This window comes from Moschus berezovskii, chromosome 5, assembly GCF_049115385.1.
Source record: "Moschus berezovskii isolate FMDL1 chromosome 5, NW_MosBer_1.0, whole genome shotgun sequence".
Lineage (NCBI taxonomy): Eukaryota > Metazoa > Chordata > Mammalia > Artiodactyla > Moschidae > Moschus > Moschus berezovskii.
In genome coordinates this window covers 27,711,557-27,737,119 of record NC_142464.1, presented here as the reverse complement: position 1 = coordinate 27,737,119, position 25,563 = coordinate 27,711,557, and the positions used below count along the sequence as shown (strand labels likewise).

The 25,563-nt window shown below is 36.5% G+C and overlaps 1 protein-coding gene across 1 annotated transcript; it reads right to left on the bottom strand.

Moving 5' to 3' along the window:
- Positions 1 to 853: 853 nt before the first annotated feature.
- On the bottom strand, positions 854 to 25,523 carry CXXC4 (CXXC finger protein 4). The gene is made up of 2 exons (XM_055434974.2): positions 24,384 to 25,523; positions 854 to 4,894 (listed from the first exon to the last, which is right to left on the bottom strand). The coding sequence occupies exons 1-2, from the start codon at positions 25,452 to 25,454 to the stop codon at positions 4,850 to 4,852; spliced, it is 1,116 nt and encodes a 371-aa protein (XP_055290949.2). The 5' UTR covers positions 25,455 to 25,523; the 3' UTR covers positions 854 to 4,849.
- Positions 25,524 to 25,563: the final 40 nt, after the last annotated feature.

Here is a 25,563-nt window from a genome sequence, read left to right as displayed (position 1 = left end):
GTTGCCATGGCCAAGATGTTTTATACTAGTGATATTATTTTAACAGAACACATCTTGAAATTTATAACAATGACAAAATCTTCTCATGTGGTCTTTTTTTCCTGTGAGCATGAACTCTTTCAACTGTCTAACACTCCATGTTTGGAACCATATTAATGATTTCCAAGATATTATACTGTGTTCTACATTTCTCGTAGTTTATGAAGCAGCAAAAAAATTAGATCTTTGTTCTGGGAATCAGCGAAGTAATAGTTAACTGCCTTCACCACCAAATAATAAGTAGGGTGGACCACAATATTCTACAATAAAAAAAAGTAACACAATAAAAAGGTAATCTCAGAGTATTGCTGGGAGTGGCTGAAGATAGAATTCCAGTGTTGTACATTTCTTCATGTACCTTAATGCTTTTAAGTATTATCACCAAGACTTTTCATTCACAGCACAAGGAGTTCATGGAAAGCTTTCTCGCGGCACTCTTATAATGAAGGAAGGAAGTTTGGATATTTCTTCCTCTATTTGGGGGAACTTTTAAAGCTTTCAACAAGAATATATCCTCTAGAAATATAAAAGGCATCATGTTCTTTCTTTCTTTTAAACATATAAGAAAGGCAAAAATATACGAAGAAAAAAGATGAAGAAACTGGAATATTTTATGAAAATTTTATATACAGTATTCATTCTGCTGACGTAGGAGCAAGTTTAGAACGAAAAATGTTTTTAACATAAAAAAAATTAGACTTTCAGGATCATATGCTGATTATTTAAAATCTCACAAATAAAAATTTGTTCATGGAAAAACAGATCTTTTGAATACTAAAGTCCTTTATTCAACAACACAGAAATTTCACAAAAACAACTTTACTGGGCAAATCGAATGTGTTTTTTTTAAGTTTTTTTTTTTTACAGTTTTGTACATGCCCCATAAGTAATTTTCTTTAATAAATACACCGTTTTCCAAAACTGCTTTTTTAATAATTGCACAAGCATACATACACCTTACACAAATATCTATTAGAAAATTTAATAGATAACTGCACAGTTCAGAATAGGAGAACACTGTGGAAGGAGTACATTTTGTGGCCCATGTTCCTGAAATATCTCTGACTTCCTTGCAATTGTGAAAATGAAATCCCTTCTAACAGAGTAACTGTCTTTTATTCACTAGGAATACAGAACTCAGTGTGAAACTGCCAAATTTAATAAAAACAAAATTTGAAACATTTAGCTGTTACATGAGAACCAACTGTGTGATATCACTGTGAATCTAGCCATGATCAAAGACCCACAACAGTCTTTTGCTGAACATATTTGACCCTGAATAGTGTGTTCATTTAACTGCTTTCTTTTTTTCATTATTTGATTACAGAGACTATCAGTTTAAAGGCTTTATATGCGTTAGTATTAATTGTACAACTTACATGCCAGGGGTTCTGAATAAAAGGAAGGGAATATTCCTTTCTTTTAGTGACTGCTTAATATTAATTCATAGGAAGTCTTCCATCTCTTGCTTCCTATGAATGTGTTTAGAAGAAGAAAGTTGGGTGTTGGGAATTAAACAACAGGAGATACTTTTATATATTCTTACCCTGGGGGAAGCCTATGACTGTTCTCCCTCCCAAGAATGCACACATTTCTATTTTGTAACTATGCCCTTGACTTGTGCACAGACAGGCGGAATCCATCAGAAAGCCACTTTGGGTTGAAGGCCTGGAAAGAGAGATGTGCACTCTGATGCTCTTGTGATATCAGGGTGCTGAGTGAGAGCTGGCAAAGGGATGGGTCCTATGCACTGCACGGCAAGAGCCCAGGTACTTTCTATAGTCTCCCCAATGCTGACACGTGATGGCATCTCCTCACCTACACCCAGAGAAGGCAAACTCTGAACGTGACCTCTCACACAAAGTTTTTTATTTGGCTTATCTGAGATGTAATTTTTAAGTTGTAAAGATAGCCCACATGACCTACAGCTGATTGCTATCTTCTGAATTTTCTTGATTCTGAATATGAAACATACAGCAAGGAATTTTTAAAAGTTACACTTCATTGGTATTTAAGAATCATGAAAAGTGTAAATATTTCAATCACTCCCTCAGTGCTGCCATGATACGCTTTACAAGTTCTCAGTACATGAACTTACAAGGGAGAAAACTGAGGGGAGGCCAGAGGAGTGATACATTTCTTCAGCATCACCAAAGCAAACCTTATGTGCACCCTCCATTACATAAATAGCTTAACCCAAAACATTAAAAAATGGGTAGTTTAAAAAAGAACAACATCAGGAATAAAAACATATAAGGAATTCAAGAAAAGCTGCACTTCTCCATATCAATAATTAACAGAGTATTTCATTAAAAAATTGAATTCACATGTAAAAAATCACATTTTACAATATACAAATTCATTAATTCTTTAAGAAAACAAACAGAAACACATCAAGACATGCAATACTAGCATGTATTTTAGACTCACAGTACACTGCGATGAGATCTTCATATGTTATCGTATGCCTAATGCAGCCCGAATAAAAGTTTGTATCAATTCTGTAATAATAATGATCATTTTCCAAAAAGCAAGGCAAGCTTACCATTCAAGTGTGAAAGTAAGTTCTCACTTACTCGTAATTCATTAGCAAATTGGTTAAAAAAAGTCAAATAAAATTAGAAATGGAACAAGAAAGAACTCATATAGCTCTTATTGGTCCCATAGCAGAAATAGAAATTCTAACCAGAAGCTTCAAAGGAATATACATTACATAGAAAGCTATCTCAAAATTAATATACAGCACGTTTTAATTTGCGATCATATTAATTTTCTTCTCTAAACATGGATAAGTGTAATATATACTGACTTTTCTTCAAAAAGGCTATTTGACAGTAACTGTAGACCTTGTGTCCATACTCTAGGCAAATTAAGTCACATTGTTTTTCACATTGGCATTTGTAAGTACCTTCTCCCCCCCTTGCCAGCACTCTAGCAATGAAGTGCTCCTTCTGCTTTTAAAAAAACCTCCTGTCTGTAATTTTTCCCATTCAAAACTACAACTAGCCTTTTAAAATTATTCATCCACTAGGCTTTCTAAAACTTTACAGTTCCTTTCATCACCCTCTCTCTTCTCGTTATTTTTCTTCACCTGATCCATGTTGCTAAGTTTTCAGCAGGTCAATGGATGTCACAGGCTAAAATAGCTGGCTAGTGTCTAGAGAACAAAAAGATACAGTAATATGGCAACTTGCATACTCTATGTGTTTTTGCTAAACTCTATCTTATTTCTGAAGCTGAAAACAGTCTTTATAATCTGGGGGGAATAAAAGAGAGAGGAGAACTAAAACTCTTAGGGATCGATCATGCCATCACAAACATTTGTCCTAATGGGCCAGCCTAAAGAACACTGACTGCAGAAGAAAACCAAACATTATGAGGAAAGGTAGCTCAGGTCCTATGAAGCATTAGCTCCTTTTGTTTGGGGGCTGTTTGCATTTATCCCACAGACTGTGACCCTGCCTTCTCAGGAATGGAAGCATCCAGTGATGGTGACAAGAATGGGAATGGGAACCATGGAACATTCCACTGAGGGCCTAGGAGAAGGCCACGGTTTTAACTGGGAGGCTGTGAGAAAGGAAGATCAAAAGAGATTTATCAGCCTCACTTCCATGAATGTGTTTCACTCTTTTGAACTTAAAAATGAACCCAGCCATGTCTCGATGCAGGAGGGCTTTATGTAATCAAATTTTAAAACAAAGCTACACTTGTAATATTATACATGGAATTTAAACAATTGGATATGTTTTATTAAGTGTTTATTTTTTTCTACCAAAAAAGAAGTAGAAAAATAGGCAAATAAAAAAATACATACAAACAGAAAAAGCCCATGTTGAGCTGGGGGGAAAATAAGTCAGTCATAAATTTCTCCCCTAAGATATGATACTCTAGCCTGTATCCTAGAAAACACTGTTTAAAGAAAGAAAAAAAAAAAAGTTATACAACAGATTCTGCCTGTTTCAACTACTCTGAGTACTCCATCTTACAGTGCCACCCAAGACAAGTCAACTACACTAAGGATCTGGGAGGTATACCCTTCTGTACAGCTCGTTTGTAAGCAATGCAAGTGCATAACCACTACTCTAATATAGTGCTCAAAAGATTAATTGAAACTTCCCTAATATCTTCCCCTCTTAGAACAATACAACTGAAGGTAACTGCTGGATGCATCATCATCTTTTAGTCTTATAAAACTTGGCATCAAGTCTCTACGGAAAGATGCATGGCAAAACACGCCACTGCTGTTGCTGCTCCTAGAAACAACTGGCAAAAAAAATATTTAAAGCTAAAATTTATTGCTCCAGATTTAACTCGCAGAACCGGAGTGTTGTGAACAAACTGTTAATCTCCATAGATGCTCAGACATGATTGTCTTCTTGTGTCTAAACACACAAAATACAAGCTGCTATCTGTACAGTTTACAGTACTGAAACACATATATTTGAAAATGAAGTATAGATATGTACTTTGCAAAGATACATGATTTTACAGCAGGGGTTTACCCAACTTATTTTTTACAGCCACTTTCAAAATAGACAACAACTTCACTAGGATAGCTAAATTACATCAAAGAAAGAATCAGTGTATTGAAAGTAAATAGACTGGCCAATTCCCCAAGCTCCCAGATTATTTTTATACGTCTTTTTTCTTTTCTCCACCCCCCCTTTTTTTTTTTTGAAGAAACCCCTATACATAAAATGAAAATAATATCTGGATATTTTCTTCAGTGGTGGACTAAGCAGTTTCTTAAAACAAGACATTAGTTTGCCCTTCACTTCCAAATGCCTTGAAAATAAGATATACTACTGCTTTAAAAGAACCATCGGAATGCTTCAGCGCTGGGAACAGGTGTTCTCTATAAAAAAAGAGCAAGAAAACAAGTTAGGCTTTCTTTATATGCCAATATAAAATTAGATTTTCTCCTTTACACTTCAGCAATATTTCTAGTCAGCAATACACAAATAATAACTTGCATATTTCAACACTTAATAAAAAAAGTGTTTAATCTTAGAATATTACAAAAATTAGAATATTGATCTTAATGCTAATTTAATAAGTATAATGATTAAAGCACACTGATCTAAATAGAAGAAACACAGCTTTGAACATGGATGGCAATCAGAAGAAAGGGGAATGTACAAACTACTAACCAATAGTAGGAAGATCAGCCAGCAAGAGTACTTAAAATTTGTATCTGCTGCATACATAGCCTATGTAAGGCTGATGTTTCAAAGTTAGTGAAATAATTTCTTCATTCTGGAGAATTTCTTTTATGACAGGACAACAACAAATGTAACATCAGTAATACTTCTATATTTAATTAGTAATGCTAAACATTCCTACATTAATCAAATATAAGCTATACTGAAAAAGATACCTCTATTTTAAAATGTCTGTATTTGCAACAAATTAGTGTCATATACGCAAAACAAACCTATAACTAACCAATGATACTCAATAGAGCAAAAGTATCTTTTTGCACCAGAAAAATACTATAGTTTTCCAATGGAGTAATAGGCAACACTAAACATATGAGCAATTATTTTAACAAGAAGTTTACAGTTACTATGGGGATTTTGCTAGACAAACAGTAGTTAAGCTGTCAAATTTTTCTTTATATATTAACATTACAGTAATTCATCATTCCATACCCTTCTTTATAAAACAGAATCACATGAGTATACATTGAAGGTATATGAGGAACAACTAGCTAAGAGTAAATCTTGAGATGGGGCAAATAAAAAACTTCCTTTTCTTCCTTAGACCTGTCCAACAAACCTGTGGAGCCTATAAGATAGCTGCTCAAGATGATAAGTATATAAATTGGAAAGTTGAATATTACCAACATATCTAGGAGGTATAAAAGAATGCACTCATACACACACACACTCCTCATAAACACATCTTAAGACAGTGTTAACAGCACCTGCATTTTCAGAAAATATATAAAAATTATATTACAAATACTCTTTAATAATCGAAGTTAGCTTTTATTTACTTTTTCATATACGACTCATTAGGTTGACACAATCCTACCATAGAAATGTCATCTAAAAATTAAACTGTTATTAATTGATTAAGATTCAAATGAAATTTAAATGAATAAAATAACCATGCTGGCTATCTGCACTAAAAAGGATTTTAAAAAACTGTTCTCATAATCAACACCATATACTTCACAATGAATGTGTTAAGAACAAACTAACACTATCTAATTCAAATTTGCATATAAGTATACAAAAAATATTTAGCTTGTGAAGTATTTTCTAAAAGCACAAACAAAAAGGTCCAGGTGTGCAGAAAAGGGAAACCTCTTACACTGTTGGTGGGAATGCAAACTAGTACAGCCACTATGGAAAACAGTGTGGAGATTCCTCAAAAAACTGGAAATAGAACTGCCATATGACCTAGCAACCCCACTGCTGGGCATGCACACCGAGGAAACCAGAATTGAAAGAGACACGTGTACCCCAATGTTCATCACAGTACTGTTTATAATAGCCAGGACATGGAAGCAACCTAGATGTCCATCTGCAGATGAATGGATAAAAAGGCTGTGGTTCCTAGACACAATGGAATATTATTCAGCCATTAAAAAGAAAACAATTGAATCAGTTCTAATGAGGTGGATAAAACTGGAGTCTATTATACAGAGTGAAGTAAGTCAGAAAGAAAAACACCAATACAGTATACTAACACATATATATGGCATTTAGAAAGATGGTAACAGTGACCCTATACGCAAGACAGCAAAAGAGACACAGATGTATAGAATAGTCTTTTGGACTCTGCGGGAGAGGGCGAGGGTGGGATGATTTGGGAGAATGGCATTGAAACATGTATATTATCATATGTGAAACGAATCACCAGTCCAGGTTTGATGCATGAGACAGGGTGCTCGGGGCTGGTGCACTGGGATGACCCAGAGGGATGGTATGGGGAGGGAGGTGGGAGGGGGGTTCAGGATTGCACCTAGGGCAGATTCATGTCAATGTATGGCACAAACCACTACATTATTGTAATTAGCCTCCAATTAAAATAAATAAATGTTTTAAAAAAGGTCCATTAGTCCCATAAAAATAGTACTTATTAATATTGTAATCCTTACTCCTCATAGTTTAATATGTCTTCCTCTTTGCAGTTCATTATGCATACCTGGATTCCATCATTTGACTTGGCTGAGGAGAAAAACCCCTTTACTACTTTTCACAATTACCTTTTAAATGATAAATGTAATTATATGTTCCCATGACACATATTTAATCATTATTAGAGGTACTTATGAAATTATAAGAAAACATATTCATTCATCCTAATATTCATAATTTACAACACACATATATAAGCAGTAAATGAAAACTTAGTTTACACCAGATGCTAACTTGCTGCCCCATGCCAACTAAGAATACATTTTATATAAGTATGCATACTTACATAAATGTAGTCATTTTTAACAAGTTAGGTCCAAGCATATCCATGCATTGCAGAATCACATATGAAAAATAAACATGTGCATATATATTCATATATATTCACATCTATGTGTACAGTATATGACATAGAGATGCCAACTTGCTCGCAGATGCCAACTGGAAACAAGACTCTAAGTATATACTTATATATCTTTTATCGTGATAAACATATATGTTTATGAAGATAAACAGAAGAAATATATATGGAGCACATTTTTTAAATAAGTTGAACTCCTTATGCCTTAGTTTCATTTTTAAATCCTTCTTCCAACTCTTGGCTCTTCCTGTGCCCCTCTCCACCACTCAATTTTATTTGCAATATTTAGAAAAAGCAAGCTTTATAAAATGCCACCTGCAATCAAAGGTCGTGGTTGTAAAGAAAAAAATAATCATTTCTCAATGCTTGTTAGCACTAAAAATTAGATAACGCAAATGTGAGAAGGGCTTTCCAGGTGGCACAGTGGTAAAGAATCTGCCTGCCAATGCAGGAGACTCAAGAGATGTGGGTTCTATCTCTGGGTCAGGAGTAAGAAATGGCAACTCACTCCAGTATTCTTGTTTGGAAAATTCCACGGTCAGGGGAGCCTGGAGGGTTACAGTCCATAGGGTCTCAAAGAGTTGGACACGACTGAGCACGCACGCATGCTCCCTGACAGGCAACTATGAGAGAAGCAGAGAGATTGTTTTCTTTACTATCATTACCTGTCACAAAATTGCACACTGATGTGTATATTAGTATGTATACAATTTTGAGACTGGTATGTATCTCCAAAACAAACAATTCGTTGTTAAAGAGGAAGGGAAAAGGTAAGCAGAGATGGTTCTTTTAAAAATTATTTCTCCCTTATGTTAAAATATTTGAGGTTGAACCCTAAAAATGATTAGTTGGGAAATCACCTAAAATGTTTGAGAAAATTTAGGAAAACCACAGGTGCATTAATTGGAATAAATCTTCAAGGCATTCACCAGAAACTCGAGGTGAGGCTTCTCTATTTTATTTCAGGGTTAAAAAGGTAACAAAACTCTTCAGCATGCCACAGGTCATGCAAAAAGACTGGATGTATAACCAGCCTCCTACCCAATCTTCACTGGGATCATTGGAAAATTCCTTATGGCCTGGGCTGAATTTTTTTCAGCCAGGACGGGGTAGTAAACTGTTTTCACAGATAAAATATTGGGTTTAACTATGGGTTCTGATGAAGTCTGTCCTAATTTGGGGCCATAATGAGGTCATCTTTGTAAAAGGACTTCTATTTTAAATGACTGGGGAACTCAGCACAGCAATGTGGGGGATTAAGTACCCTGACCAGCTCCCATCGGGTTATATAAATTCAAGAGTCCCAGCTGGGGAGTCACACTGTTGATGAGATTACAGTGACTCTGGATCTCAGTGATGCTTGCAGGAAATCGTTATCCCTTATCGGGAGTAACAGAGAAGCCAGATTCCCCAGGAAGAGAAAGGAGCAGAGAAGTAAAGAATAGAATTGAGTTGATCAGCATTGTTTAAAGCAGCCTTCACGGCTCACGCAGGTGCCAACCCTGACAAACAGCAGCCTTGCTCCCAGGAGGCCTGGGGAGAAACCTGCAGTCCCTAGTTCTCCATCTGGGACTGCTGTGAAGTATGTCGGGGGATTCATCCCTACATGCGCCAGACCAGAATGACCTTCAGGTTTAAAGGAAAGATGGTAACGATGACCCTATATGCGAGATAGCAAAAGAGACAGAGATGTATAGAACAGTCTTTTGGACTCTGTGGGAGAAGGCGAGAGTGGGATGATTTGAGAGGGTAGCGTTGAAACGTGTATATTATCATACGTGAAGAGGATAGCCAGTCCAGGTTTGATGCATGAGACAGGGTGCTCAGGGCTGGTGCACTGGGATGACCCTGAGGGATGGGATGGGGAGGGAGGTGGGAGGGGGGTTCAGGATGGGGGATACATACGTACCTGTGGCTGATTCATGTCAGTGTATGGCAAAAACCACTACAATATTATAAAGTAATTAGCCTCCAATTAAAATAAATGAATTAATTTTTTAAAAAAACAAAAAGATGCTTATCACTAATCATCGGGGAAATTTTAAAAAAAAGGAATGCCTTCTGTTCTCCTTCTAAATAACTTTAAAAAGCAAACTGTTGAATAGCATAACTGTGTGATCCACGCCTAAGTACATTTTACATTTACTTCTTTTAAAAAACTGTATACAAAAAATTATCAATATGTCTCTGGCAGAAATGTATTTCAGTTTGATTCTCATTAAATCAGCAATGAAGAAACTATTAAATGACCTAAAAACCAATAGACATCCCCAAATCTGCTACCTTAAGAATTTGAGCAGAATTTTCTTTTTTGGTGCTTGCAAGGCAGTCACGTGAACTGTGGTGTCTTTAGGTTGGGCACACATCTATGTACAAGGAAGCGTGTGAGGTTGCTTCAGGTGTATCGACTCTGTGCGGCCCTATGGACTGTAGCTTGCCAGGCTCCTCTGTCCATGGGATTCTCCAGTCAGGAATACTGAAGTAGGTTGCCATGCCCTCCTCCAGGGGATCTTCCCCACCCAGGGATTGAACCCTTGTCTCTGGCATCTACCTGCATTAGCAGGTGGGTTCTTTACCACTACGCCACCTGGGAAGCCCCACACATCTACATACTCTTGTTTAAAATATGTTCAGTCTAATAAACTCATCTCCTAAAAGCTGAAATTAAGTATCCATATCTTCATACATGAGTTTATATGGGATTGGCTATTCATGTCTAGCCAGATACATATGTAAAATTTGTTGCAGTATTCAGGACACCAAACAAAACTAATCATTTTTAATAAAGCTAGACACAAGTTTTCAAAGACCATATACAAGACAACTCGATGTTGAAATTTGCTTCAGAATGCATGAAAGTTATAAACTGAAATATAATTAGCATTAGCAAATTCTATAACTTAAATATATCTTTCCAATATGTATTCATGTAGTTTCTGATCAAGAGTCAGTGGTTCACCCAGGCCTTCAAAACTCTACTGTGAAACAGGATGGTTTTAATATAATACATTCTAAGCTGAAGTCAGTATTTTGGGGTACCATTACTCATATTCATCAAAAATTTCCTATTTCCCCATTTATTATTAATTGAAGAAGCAAATATCATCCAATCATTTTCTGATCCCCGTATAAAAATGGGAAGTATGTTTTTTCCACCCAAAAACAAAGCAATTTCAAACTGCAGTTAGCCAACACAGCCTCTTCTAAACTCTTTCGAAGTGTCGTTTTCACTGTGAGAAGCCCCACTATAAGTTTATTAAACTTCTGAGCATCTAAGTCCTTGAAACTGGAGCCTCTTACTAGTTTCGATTTATCTCTTTGCAATAGAACTTGAAAACCTTAATGAATCACTGAAATTTTGCAATAGGAAATATATAAATAAATATGATAAAGAATACTAAGGCTCATTGTTTGCCTTTAGATATTTGATTATATTTTGTTTTAACTTCATATGAAACAAACTTCGGAATGTTGTGGATGAACAAAAGGAAAAGAAATCCTGATGGTAAAAAAAAAAAAGAAAAACCACTACTTTTTCTGATTTGATTCACAGAGAGAATGCTAAAATATCGAATTATATAGGTTCTTAATTTTTGTGCTGACAAAATTTCAAAACCTAATTGGAGAAATGGAAAATTGTTTATATATACTGTACAATATTGTGAATGTGAAAACACATGCACACACACTTGATTACAAATTTGGATGATTAGTAAATATGGTCTAAAATTATACCTAGTAAATGTTAGAGACTTTCAAATATTTTAGGCAAAAATATTATTCTATATCCTATTTATAAATAGTATATTTTAAAAATCATAATCCAATAACTATAAGAATTATTAGCAAGCACAAGTATAGCATAGGTCAGTTAGTTTGAGAGAACAAGTAATTTATGATAAATGATAAGCTCACAGTCCAGTAACTCACTGTTATTGTAATAAAAGCAACTTTATATTTTAATAATAATAGCAATATTTCAATAATAATTCCAAAATTTTAAGATACATGGACTAATATAAGTATACAATGTTTCCATTTTTTAAAGTACACCTTCATTACTCTTTTTCTCCTGTTATAAAATGTATATGATATCTATCAGATTAATTTTTCTTATAATTCAGATTCACTTATAACTGTATAAATCTTTGGTATACTCACACCTTATCTTGGCCATGATCCAGATATAAATTAAACACCTATCAAATGCTGCTACTGCTAAGTCACTTCAGTCATGTCCGACTCTGTGTGGCCCCATAGACGGAAGCCCACCAGGCTCCCCCGTCCCTGGGATTCTCCAGGCAAGAACACTGGAGTGGGTTGCCATTTCCTTCTCCAATGTGTGCAAGTGAAAAGTGAAAGTGCTGTCGCTCAGTCGTGTCCGACCCATAGCGACCCCACAGACTGCAGCCTACCAGGCTCCTCCATCCATGGGATTTTCTAGGCAAGAGTATCAAATGCTACTAACTGGAATATTAGACCCCTCTTTAAAAGGGAGAAAAGCACCAAATAAGTAACTGCATAACTTTTATGACCCAAATTTTTGGAGGTCTTAATCATGATTATAAGGAACAATCCACGTTTGTGGTTTCCAAATTGACATCTGTGGCTAGGATTTCTCTGATTAATGGTGGAACCCAGAGATGGCTTTTTCATTAGTATTGATTCTGTGTGGTCTATTGCTCCTGCTACTCCCTATGCCTGGTAAATGTGAGGGCTCTTCCTTTGCCCTCCTTCTACAAGACCATCACCACCGTCCCCATCACCACTGCAATGGCATGACTTTAAACTTAGCTAACTTTTGTAAATGGAAAGGTGAGATTGTATACCAGGTTGGAAAAGTGCTAAATCAAATCAACCTGGTAGTTAAACCATAAGAAAGACAAGTGTCCAAAGGGAGATGTGTATGGGAAAAGAGTTGGTAGGAAGAAAAGTAAGAGTTTGACACCAAGATTCAAACTGGCCTGCTGCTGCTGCTGAGTCACTTCAGTCGTGTCCGACTCTGTGTGACCCCATAGACGGAAGCCCACCAGGCTCCCCCGTCCCTGGGATTCTCCAGGCAAGAACACTGGAGTGGATCGCCATTTCTCTCTCCAATGTGTGAAAGTGAAAAGTGAAAGTGAAGTCACTCAGTCGTGTCCGACCCTTAGCGACCCCACGGACTGCAGCCTATCAGGCCCCTCCATCCATGGGATTTTCTAGGCAAGAGCACTGGAGTGGCTTGCCATTGGCCAAAAATGCACCTACTTTTGGTCCTAGTATCTAACGTAACTAGTTCAGGCAAGTGTCTTGATTAAAGCTGTAAAGGATCATATTTCAATTACTTTTGATAAAAACACTTCAAACCACATCCTCCCAATAATAAGTAAATTATTGTATTACACATAGGTAGTTTAGTGATTAAAATATCCTTGGATTTATAAAAATAAAATATAACAGGATGGTAACAGGATAAGCAGAAAGAGGCACTGTTGTCAACAATCCAAAAATTTTAAAGATGTTTTTGAAAATTTATTTTAGATACTATTTTTCACTTACATATAGGAGGAAGTATGAAAGGAAATGAAAATAAAATTGATATTTAAAAAGTGAAAATTAGGTTAATAAAATTAATATTGTCAAGAATGACACATCTTAATGAAAAATACATATCCAAATAGATATGGTTATATAATAAATGAATCTGAATATACATATGAATATATGAATTCATATATATGGCAAAGCCACAAGTTAAATGATTCTATCTGCCCTCAAAATCACTCTATTGATTACTGTTGACTGCAACAATACCTTTAGGTGAGACCACTGCTAATTAGTTATTGAAAAACCACCAATATTCTCTTCATGATCAAATTGTTGGACAATTTTTTTAACTTTTATTTTTCTTTTTAAAGCATACAGTGAACTGTCTCCTCATACTGAAAAGAAGAAATAGTCATGTGAAATGTGAAGAAATGAGAGGTCACTTAAAAAATTAAGAGGTGATTTTTAAAATTCAAAAGTTATGATTTGGACAGCCTCTAACTTACATTCAAGTAATATACAACAGTTATACCTAAACTCTATAAAGAATTCAAATTATAATTCCTCTCTTTGATTATTATAGATCTCAGAATTTGAGAAATATTATTTTTTCTATATTACATAAAATCCAAAAAGAAGTTTAATAGGAATTTTCACTTAGACTAAATACTTAGTGTTTTGAATATAGCCACTTAACTTCACTTGGTTCAGAATCCTCTATGACAAAAACCCAGCTCCTGAGATAGACCCAGCCTAGAAATCAAAGCAGGTTTTATGTCCATTAATTACTTGGAGGAATTTAGGGAAAATGCCAAACATTTCACAGTCGTGAGATGTTATCATAAAAAAAAAAAATGTACTTGGCTAAAACTATACTTCTGAGAATCACATGGTGCTTTTGGAGTCTTCTTTTTAAAAAAGTTTTTTTTTTTAATAACTGCAGCTGATATTACATCAGATATTTAAATTTCACAATCACTTTGATGTTTTGGTTTCTTTCCTTAATTTTCTTTTTAAATAATAAAATTAAGAGGTACATATTCAACAATTATAATTTAATCAATTTATTACATGTAACCTCTTTGGAAATGCATTTTAGTTAATCTCCATCATTAAGAGGACACACACTCTTAAGCATCCTCTACTAACAGGGTATCAGCATATCTCATGCTGAGCAAGTCCTTAAAAGTCAAATTTCTCCTCAGGGAATTTCCATGTACTACTTCTTTTTCTATGTGTATTATGTATGCTCCATCTTCCTGCAAACATAGTCACAATTACATAGTTAACTAACTAGCAGAGTAAATTAAAAAGCCTATCATTTTTCAGGCATAGGATTGATAAGACATAATTAATATTCTTTCATCAATTTTCTGGAGTCTTTTCCATATGTGCAATTCTGTATTTTCCAGGAAGTTCTCTGAATTATCACTTAAAAATTACCCTGACAATTTGAACAGTTAGTTGTTTATAGATGCTGAATGGCCTCCATCTCCCTAAACTCCATCATCAATTTGAGCATTTGTTTTCCCATCTTGTCATTTCAATGTTTCCAATTGCAGACTTGAACAAGTTACTCTTAAAGAAAAATTAGAAGGAAAAAAAAATCTAGTCAGTTTACAGGAAACTAATTTTTCCACTAAGGTAAATGAAAAGAAATGATGCTGAGTGTTTCTAGTGAATCTAAGCCAAACTCATGGCATCTTTCAAAAAAGTTTGAGGCATTAACCATTTCTACTAATTTCTTATTTAAACCAGACTCAAGAAGATGACCTTGAACATGACAGTCCTTTCTGCCAGAATGCTCCTTTCTTAGCTCCGTTTAATCTGTAACACTACAGTCTGCCTGCCTCCCTCCCTTCCTTCTTTTCTTCCTTCCTTTACTTCTTCCTTTCAATATGGTCCTTTCCCTTATTCAGGTCATACAAAGGTTTCCAGTACTCTACAAAATACACTTGAAATAACAAGTCATACTGTAGATTCTCACTGTGTTCAAATATTCAAGGCAAGTATTTCTTTTCTTATTCCTTGAAAAAGTCTGGAGTACTAATAGAATACAATACTATACCACATAACCACATGAGGTAGCTAAGTAGAAATCACGACTGCAGTATGTGTTTCTTATCAAGATCTGGGAAGAACTAAGCCAAGGATGAATCAAAGAAATCCACAGCTTTTAAATAGGTGTGAGATTGCATTCAGAGTTTTCTAAAATTAGAGTCATATCATTTTGTGGACTGAGAATAAAGAATGTAATTAGGAAGCTAAGTGTCTTGGATGAAAGAGTGAGATGTAGAGTTATGGAGTTACATGGGTATTTTAAGAAGGTAATTAGAAATAAAGAAAAGTTTGAGTTCTTTAAGCCAAGGTGTATATATGTGTATGTGTTTCACAGCGCTTGCTTACAAATCTTAGAAAATAATAGTTCCTCAGTTCAGTTCAGTCACTCAGTCATGTCCGACTCTTTGCGACCCCATGGACTATAGCACGCCAGGCTTCCCTGTCCATCACCGATTCCCAGAGCTTGCTCAAACTCATGTCCATCGAGTTGGTGATGCCATCCAACAATCTCATCCTACCTAAAGATATTTTGAAAGGAACTTACCAAGGGTTTACCATACGTTAAGTATACACCATGAATTTATAGATCTACTTCATATGTACAGACCTGCCTGAGAGAAGACGCACTACTTGTAGAAACACACTTAAATTTTACTCTTTATCTTGTTAACATCATTCCATTTACAAATATAATTTCTTTCCTCACTCCGTATCTGTTCAGTAGAGTTGTTGCTGTCACTAAACTAGTGTTTTTCAAACTTTTTTGACTGCAACCAAGTTAGAAATACATTTCACACAGCAACCTAGAACATGCACACACATTTATGCGTACATACATAATTAAAACAGAAGCTTAACAATATGTGCTCTTACTACATGTGATGCACTCAGACATTTTCTCCTTGTTCTCTATTTTGCTTTTCAGGAAAAATTAGAGCATACAACATATTTAGGGTTTGTTAGAAGATTCCACATCTCACTTCGCATCCATCTATGTAGAATTGAGAATTTTAACTCTTTTACTTGTTCTTGGCTCCATTAAAACCAACCTTGATCTCATTTAACCTATAAATAAGACATTTACCATAGAGAAGTCTTCCCCCAGCACAGTTATTTTTCTGCCACTGATTCATGGTCACTCATAAATCATCATTTCCACACAATTAAACTTACAGAGTCTATTATTCTTTAAAAAATTCATTTCATCTCCTTTAACTCTGTAAAGTTTTGGAGAAAATGTATCTTCTCTGGAATTTGCCAGATTTGCTGAACTATACAGAAATGCCCATGACTCTTCCTGATCTATAAATTTATCCCTTTCTTCTCTCATCTTACTTGATCTCTATCCTTTTGATACAATCAATCATTCAGAGGTTTTTGGGTTTTGGTTTTTTTTTCCTAAGTCCTTGAGCAAGAAACAGCACTTTCAGCCCAGTTTCCCCGATAGTTTGACACTTTTGTTCATTTGCTCCAGAATGTCCTCTGAAACATGAATTTAGATGAAAATGAGACCCAAATAGGATCCCATTTTCCACCCATCTTGGATGTCTTCTTTTACTTACACTCTGAAATTATTCTACCAAATGTTTCAAAGGCATAAGTAAATATAATAACATCATCTAAAACACAATCTGTTTTTCCTTGTCTCTGAGTCAGCTGCCACTCCACTGAACTTGAGACTTAGCTCTGACTTCCAAACCAAATGTACTAAGTATGAAAACATTATCTTCCCCTCTTTATAGTTTCCATTCTCGGCAAAACTTCTATAACTGCTGAAACAAAGCAGACATCCATATCCTGTCTTTACAAAACTCCTTCTAGATACTGCATTGCAGCCTGCTTGCATATTCCTTTCTCCCTTGTTTGTAAAGCTTTCTTGGTTAGTATTTCAAATATTTTAGGACTTAACATTACTTTTTCCCAGAAAACCACCAGCCTTTTCTATTACTGCTCACTTTCTTCATTTCATAAACGCTCTCTTCTTAATAAGAGAAAAAGCTCTACATAGTTCATTTTTTAATCTCAAAATGTTTTTCTACCTGTTTAATTTCCTACACTCACACACATACATACACACACACACCCCTATCTTCTGAAACAAGGGTAACTCTACAGATTTTCAGTATTTGTTAAATATATTCTCCAATCAGAATTTGTGATAAGCATTTAACCATTTCTTACAATGATTATCCTAAACTCACTAATGCACATTTAGAACAACTCCCTGTGTCCGCCCAAATATAGAAAATAATAGCTAAACAAAGGTACTGATTTGGTAACGTGAAACACACTCACACAATCTTATTAAAAGATATAGAAATTAATGGTAGTAGTGTGCCTTTGGTGAGGAAGGAGGAAGAGCACTAAATTATCTAAATTGGCTCACCATGGTGACAAAGGTCACTAGGTAACCTGTGCAGATTTCCCAGGCTTTTGACAATACAGGTACAAGAACAAGGGAAACTTGTTTATCAGGTTTATACCCTTCCAAGTGAAATCAAGCCAGAGCTTTGGTAAACTGTATGATTAAAACAAATATTCAGAAAACTCAAAACCACAAAATAATCTATCTAGGCTTTAATTCCTGATAACTACAAATAACTTGCTGGTGTACGGAATTATCTATAAATATAATCATCTTCTCTACTTTTTATTGATGACTTTAAATTAGGAATGAGAAATCATATAGCATCTTTCAGGATGCAGAGAATATGAACCTACATACAGTATCAAAGAGTTGTAATGAAGGCTGATATTGTTATGTCCATTTCACAGTTGAGGAAATGTTCAGAGAAGTTATGCTGATGGAGCTAACATTGTTCCACTGGTAAGTTACCTGAAACTTGTAGCTCCTCCTACCAGCTATCATCTAAATGTGGCCATGTGACCCCAATACAAATTTATTTATAAAAGAAATGAAAAGCCAAGAAACTAGTAGTATATTTTCTAAATAGAATTTATATTCGGTTTTATATCAGCCAAAGAAATTCATCTTTAGTCATTAGTTCTCTGAAAAAGCAGTTCTTTGCTTTGCCACTGTCTTTTGAGTAAGAAACACACCATGGAATAAAGAGGTTAAATACCAAAAAACAGAAACAGAGATTTCACAGGCTCACTCTCATATCTGGCTTTGGATTCTCATGTTCTTGAAATAAATTAAGAGAAAGCCCTAAAGTTTCACAGAGGAAAAAATATTTTTCCTAATGTTTTAGAGTAGAAGTTAACAAGCCTGCTGGGATCCTTTTAGCCCCTGCAGAGCTAAGTCTTCAACATTATTAAATGGCTGTCGCATCTGAAGTATGGTGCAACATAACTCAATAAACAACAGAAAACATATGATGCCGGATGGAGGGAGGCTTTTCGATCACCCTGCAGAATAATTCAATTTCAGGACAGGTGTTTGCATGTGATGGAACAAGATGTGACTGAGGGATAAAACCACCCGTGTGCCCCTCCTCCAATAATTTGAAACTGCTAAGGATAACAGCATAAATGCTCAATGAGAAAAGTATGTTAAGAATAAACAGAAGCACTGCAGGACAAATAAAGAAATTAAATGATATACGCACAAAATCCTCACAATTTATACCAATCTCACCAAAAAAGTACTTTCTTGAAAACAAGTGTTGTAAAAAAAAAAAAGACTTTTTCTAGAGTGCTCTACTTCCCCAGCCAAGATCATCTGACATTCTAATCAGTGACTGAAAAATCACACATAAAATGATTTTACCATTACTTTGGGTTCATTATTACTTTTTAAAAACTAATCTAAAGATAAGAGGAAAACTAAAAGAGAAGCAGTCCTTTCTCCAACTTGCATATTTACATGGGCCTTTCTTGAATAAATCTTGAATTTAATCTATTAAGTAGTGATTTTTATATATGGTAAATGAATTTATTTTAAATATTTTGTATAATTTGAACAAAAATAAACATAAGAAATTGAGCATATCCATGCTTGTGAAATGTTTGGATAGCAGGACATTTTGTTATGTATTTCCAAAAGCAAAAATAAAAATTTAATTGTTTTCTAGTAAAAGTAAACTAATGTAAGACCAATCTGACTAACTCAGATTGAACAGCAAGTTCTAGGAGCACCAACTACTTCAGAAGAGTTTTTTTAAAGACACACTAAAACCTATTCCTGGGGAAAACTCCAATAATGTTTTATGTTTATATCCAGAAGGAATATTCTACCAGCGTCTTCACAGACACCCCGACATACATCTCCAATCTCCAACTGTGTACTCTAGAGCAAATATGGATGAAACACCCATCACTTTTGACACACCTTTCAATTTTCAGTCTTACAGACTACTTTATAAATTGTCCTGTATTTGTCAATCTGTAAGTCTGAACTGTGCAAAAGTCTTAACTATTCACACAGAAAAACAGTTGACTAACAAAAATATGCAACAATGCTTCAGTAATCAATTAATTAAAAAGTTTAAAAATCAAGTAATTTTTATCTACTTCTGGATACATTTTCCATTCTTGTTTAAAATATCCAAATATTTTTATATGATTAAAGTCTAAAGTTTGTTTTTGTTCTTAACGGCTTCTGATTTTTTAAAAATTTTGCTTGGTGATGACTGAATTTAAACATTCTTATAGGATAATTTACAAATACTTTTAATTTTTTTCATTTTACTATTCCTAATTGCCATCCAAAAGATTGCTTAGAATTTACATGATGTTTGGATAGGAAAGGGAATTATTTTCATTTAGGAATTATTTTAAAACATGTGATTCTTTTAAAAACAACTTTGACTACCTTGTACTAAATCTAGTGATGGAAAGATAATCTCATTGGACTTGTGTAACACTTTGCTGCCTTGGCTACAAATCTATTTTCTGACTTCAGCCAAAGCTGAACTTTTCTGTGCTTTTTTCTTAACATTTATGAACTTCTGGATCTTTTCTCTATGTTTATCATTTTACTTGAATTTATTGAAAAATTTCCTCTTTCCTTTTAATAGCTATATATTTACATTTTCCAATCAAAAAAAATGTTTTTATACTGGCATGGCTCTGACTCTTCAATCTGAAAATCCATTTTTGAGTTATGATATAAAATGATAAACTACTATATATCACAATTTAAGATATGAAACATTCATATTTTACCTCTAGGTTTTTTTTGGTCACCAACTTCAAGAACTTATATAACATGTCTAATTGGTGACCAGTTTCACTATTTAAACAGATTCTGAATCTGAGTGACACAACTATTTCATGTGGGTGTCTACAGGCCTGGCGTGTTGCAGTTCATGGGGTCGCAAAGAGTTGGACACGACTGAGCGACTGAACTGAACTGAACAAATGCATTTCTTTGGGTAGTATGTGTTACCTTCCTGCACAAACTGCATTCAATGCTCTGTTCAGACTCTTACAATTGCCATTTGTGTGGTTGGGGCTCTGAGAACTTAACATCCTCCTTTAAAAGACTCTTCTAAATCCAGTTATCAAGTGCAGGACAATACCTGGATGTTTTTCACCAGACCCCTTAGAAGCTTTACCTAACTTATGGAAAATAATTTAGGGCCTGTACATTCAGCAGATAATTTAAAATAGAGAAAAGAAAAGAGAGGGAAAAAAGACTGTCTTTCTCCTGACTTTCCAGTGTCTCGGCCTCTTCACTCTAACATGCCTCTTCTAAGTCCCTTGTCCAGCTCAGGGAGAGCACTGGTGGCGATGGCAGTGGCGTTGTGTACCCAGCAGCAGAGAGCCAGGAGTGGGGGCAGGGAACACTCCCGAGGCGCTGCTGACTAATGTAATTCCGTAAATCAGCTAATGGGAGAGAAACCAGATCTGTGTGGTCTCTAATGCTGTCCCACAGAGATCAATCATGTCACCTGAACAATGTTCAGGGACTAAGAGAGGCTGGGGTGGCCCATGGGACGACTTTCTCCCTTGAGTAAGATTAGGTTGAGAGATTTTTAAAAGTTAGATCTTAGTGTAAGAAATGTAACTGCTGTGAATATAAAAACTAAAGGAATACTTTTGTATGAGACAAAGGTCTATCATAGAATTTATCATGATATATGATAAGTTTCTTAAAATATTTGAGAACTTAATATTAACTATTTAGGATACAAGTTTTTAAGATAAGTTTTGTCACACAAGGACATACAGCATGACTGCTTCAAATAATCAGTGATAATTTTTTAGTACAGCGATTGATTGAACAAATAGTGTTATATGCAACTATACAGTACATGATAACACCAAAAAGTTAAATGTATTTCATGTGTATTTTTATCATATGAAATACTATAAAGTGGTGATTTTGTAAATAAATTTTTAAGGAATTAAGATGCTCTTCACATGAGATTTATCAGGAAAATGAGGAAATAAGTAAAGCAATTTTAAAAAGAATGCCAGAGGGGAGGCTTTAAAAAATGTGGGCAAGAGGCCCAACACACCCATGTGAGTCTGCCTTAATTTCAGTTTACTCACCCTGAAAATCTGATTATGCCTCCAGTCCTTGGCATGAGAATAAGTCAAAGGAAAGAAGAGCACGTGGGACTTGAAGTGATAAATACTAGTATCAGCAATGACTATAATCCAGATATTAATTTAAAGCCAATAAATATTAGCTACTGAACTTACACCTGAAATCCACAGGTAATATCCATAATGAATCTCCAAATTACTATCCTCAGCTCCAGAGTCTATCTGACATCTAAAACATCTCCACAGATGACGATAAGTTACAGAAACCAAATTAGAGAGGGAGGCAGGTCAGCAGGGAGACTTTGCACCATCCTGCAACCACTGTTTCAGCTCTGGTTCAGTCATGTAAACCCTGTCACTCTGACATGTGTCCAGCTGGTTTCCTACAACCATAACTGTGTGGTTACACATGTGCTTAAGGCAATCATGCTGTCTTTCCTTTTAAAAATGACCTAGACAGAATCTTAGCCAATTAATTTTTTTTTCCTTTCGTTCTGCCAAATTGCATTCCATCTTAGCCTTGAACCAAGAACAATTCTCTGGTAGGAAAGGGTATATAGTTGGGAGAACATCTTCAGAAAGCTCTACAAAGAGAGAAATATGTTTCCCCTCTCATCTACATCCCACTTTCCGAAGATCAATAGAACTTTCTGCATGTGAATTTTTAAAAAGAAGAAAAAGTAATACCATGGAATTTTGTGATTTAAAAAAAACCTAGGGAACTTAAAGATCACAAGAAGTTTTTGGGAAAACTACCAAAAGGAAGAAAAAAGAAACTTATGAAGTTTGTTTAGACTAATAAACCAATATAGAAATTTGTGCAGAAAACCTACTGGTATTCACATTAAACTTGTTCAGAGAGGTTGCTTACTAAATAAATCAGAATTATTCAGTGGTCCTATCTACTACATACAATAAATTGGAATGCAGGCAGTACATAGGTCTAGCTAAAGATGAAGTCCACTTAACCACAGCAAATCTATAATTCTAGATTCTATAATTCTAGATGCTATAGTTTAAGGGTAAAAAAATTAAAGCCAGGTAGTGCTAATCGACTAAGCATTAACAGAAGATTTAAGTATGAACTGAATTTTAATTTCCCATGGGCCTTAGAGACCTTAAGTAGTTATAATAAATTAATCCAGAGATCATTCAAAGCTAAAAACAAATTTTTGCCACCTAAGAAAACACATGATCTATGTCTTTATGATTGCTATTATCTTTGTTTAAGAGTTGCCAAGGGGAATGTAATAAACCACCCTAGAATAAAGTCAAACTTTCAGCAGACATGGGTTCTCTTATAAGGAGGAATAAATGCAATATTTTGATGGAATTGATCATAATCAATGATGATATCAACATAATATTTGTTTGAGGAGAATTACAAAGTGCTATATTTATATTAATAAAACTTAAAAACAATCTGTATCTTATTTACATCCAAACCTGGAAAGATCTTTAACTCTTCTCCTTTCAAAGGCCAGTCCTTCTTGGAGAAAACTCCTTTAAGCAATGTTCACAATTTTTAAAAAGAATATGCAGGTTTCCCTCTGATGAGAACTTGTGAGAACCACTCTCAGCCTATAGTCCAGCCCATAGAATATTCCCTAATGCTAAATCCATCACCTATACATGAGCATTTAGCCATCTACTCCGTACATTATATCAATAGGCTAAATATGATTATCTGTCCATATTTCACTACTAGGTATATCACCAAAGCCATTTACTTCTGATTTTCCGTTTTCCCCCTTTGGTTGTGATCAGGTCACTGTATGAAATTTCCACCAAACACATCAATCTTTCTGTTTAACATAATAGAAAGCCTAATTTAACAAGTACTTTAGTGATAATCTGTACATTGTTTAAAGCACACATAGGAAAAAGAAACTGTCATTGACCATATAGTGTATCAACCAAAACAGTGTTTGATGTATAGAACGATTTTGTGACCACATAGTGGTTACTTTGTTAAACACAGAACCTCAAGTTTATATTTTTTGTAACTGAGTTTTAGGAATCCTTAGTTTCTAAACTATGTAAATAAGATAATTCTTAAATAAAATTACCATCTCACCTGCTACAAATTGTCATCTCTCCTTAAAAAAACTGCAAGTGGTGTTTTCAGTTTTCTCTACTATTTCCCCTTTCTGAAAAGATACCAACTATGCAGAAAATAAAATGGAAAACAGAAAAATGTTGTCATGGTAAAGGAAAAAAATTAGAAGAGTGTAGAAAATCCCCTTTTGAATTCATGCATGTTAGTTTCAGTGATCACTCTGTGTATGTGTGTGAGTGTAAAAGGGAATGTAGGCTTGTGTGCCACAAACTGTGTCCTCACAGTTACAACTGGGTCACTGATAGGTCTCTCTTGCCCAGTATAAGTGTATAGAATGTGATGTATTTGACCCTTTGGGCAGAGATGCTTTTAAAAATAATAAGGGAAGGGGGCATTTTAAACCACCGAGAGAAATTTCTGACCATATTGAATGTGAAACTTCTGATTTTTCAAACCAATTACATTCGTTTTCCTTAAAGAGCTAAAAAAAAATAAAAAAAAGGAGGAGCGCCCTCCCGCATCTGGAGGGCGGTTCCAGGCGAAGTGAAGGTAGGGAGGGGGCGAGGAGAGGCCATGCCCTCCGCAAACCACCAACTGTATCTTACAACCTGAATGAAGCTTCAGGAAAAGGGTACTGCATCTTGAAGCCAGACAAGAAGCCCTGGAGGGGAGAGGAGAGGGGAGTGAGGAGGGAAGGGGAGAGACTGGGAAACAAGAAATCATCTCCTCTGACCTCTAGCGAAGTGCCAGGTTTTTTCTTTAGCTCTTCACATTTCCTAAATTTGCAGATCTGGTGTCCCGTTTTGCGGTTCCTGCAACTGCTGCAGACGCCACAGTTGATGAGCCTCTTGCAGGGCACGCAGACCCCACACCTTTTCCTCTTCTTCTTGGCCGGGTTGGCTCCGCCAGCTCCCCCTGAGGAGGACGAGGAGGAGGAGGAATGGTTCTGCGGGCAGTCTGCCAGGTTGGCAATTTGAAACGCACTGTCTGTGACGGCTGCTGAGGCTGCTGCGGGGGAGTGAAGGGCTGTCATGACGATGACCCCTGGAGGTAATGAGATGCCCCCTAAAGCCGGGATAGCGGAAAAAGTCCCCACGCGCTCGGGGAGATTCATTATCTCTGCTTCAGCAGCGCCGCATTTGAGCTTGTTCATGCATTCCCCCGCCAAAGGTCTGCAGTGTTCAGGGGATAAGGTGGAGAGGAAATTAGTATTTGCCATTTGCAACGATGGCTCTGGCGGGCAGCCAGCTTTCCCCAGCCTCTGGGAGTCGTTTCGGTGGTGCATGCTGGTCCTGCCGCCGCCACCGCCGCCGCCGCCGCCACCACCGCCGCCACCGCCGCCGCCGGCACCACCGCCACCGCCGCCGCCGCCGCCGCCGCCGCCGGCGGGGAGGATCGCCGAGGAGGAGGCGGAGGAGGAGGCGGCGGCGGCGGAGGATTTCCTGCCGCCCCCGCCGCCGCCGCCGCCGCCCCCGCCCCCGCCGCTGCCCCAGAGCATGGCGGTGGCGGCGGCGGCGGTGGCCGCGTTGTCGCAGTTCCAGGGGGACATGCCGATGCGCGCGGCGGCCGCGGCGGCGGCGGCGCTGCTGGGGAAGATGGGGGTGGTGATGCGCGCGATCTTGGCCGCCTGCGGGAAGGCGCCCCCGTTGGTCTTGTAGAAGGAGGTGGCAAAGGAGCGGTAGCGCTCCATCTCCGAGTTGTAATCCACAAGGCTGTTGAGGGACCCCTCGGGCAGGTGGCTGTCCTTGGGCAAGCCCGGGGCCTCCGGGCTCGGCCCGGGCTCCACGCAGACATTGGTGTTCATGGTGCAAGGGGGAAAGAAGGGGTGCAGGGTGGAAGTGGGGACCGTCTGGTCCGACACCTGGGTGGGAAAGGGGGGGAGGTGGGGGGGAGGGAAGGGGGTGATGGTGATG

Coding starts and splice junctions, on each gene's coding strand:
- CXXC4 (XM_055434974.2), bottom strand. CDS start 25,454: ATGAACACCAATGTCTGCGTGGAGCCCGGGCCGAGCCCGGAGGCCCCG. Junction 4,895..24,383: donor AACCTGGCACTTCGCTAGAG/GTCAGAGGAGAT, acceptor CTTTTTTTATAG/AGAACACCTGTTCCCAGCGC.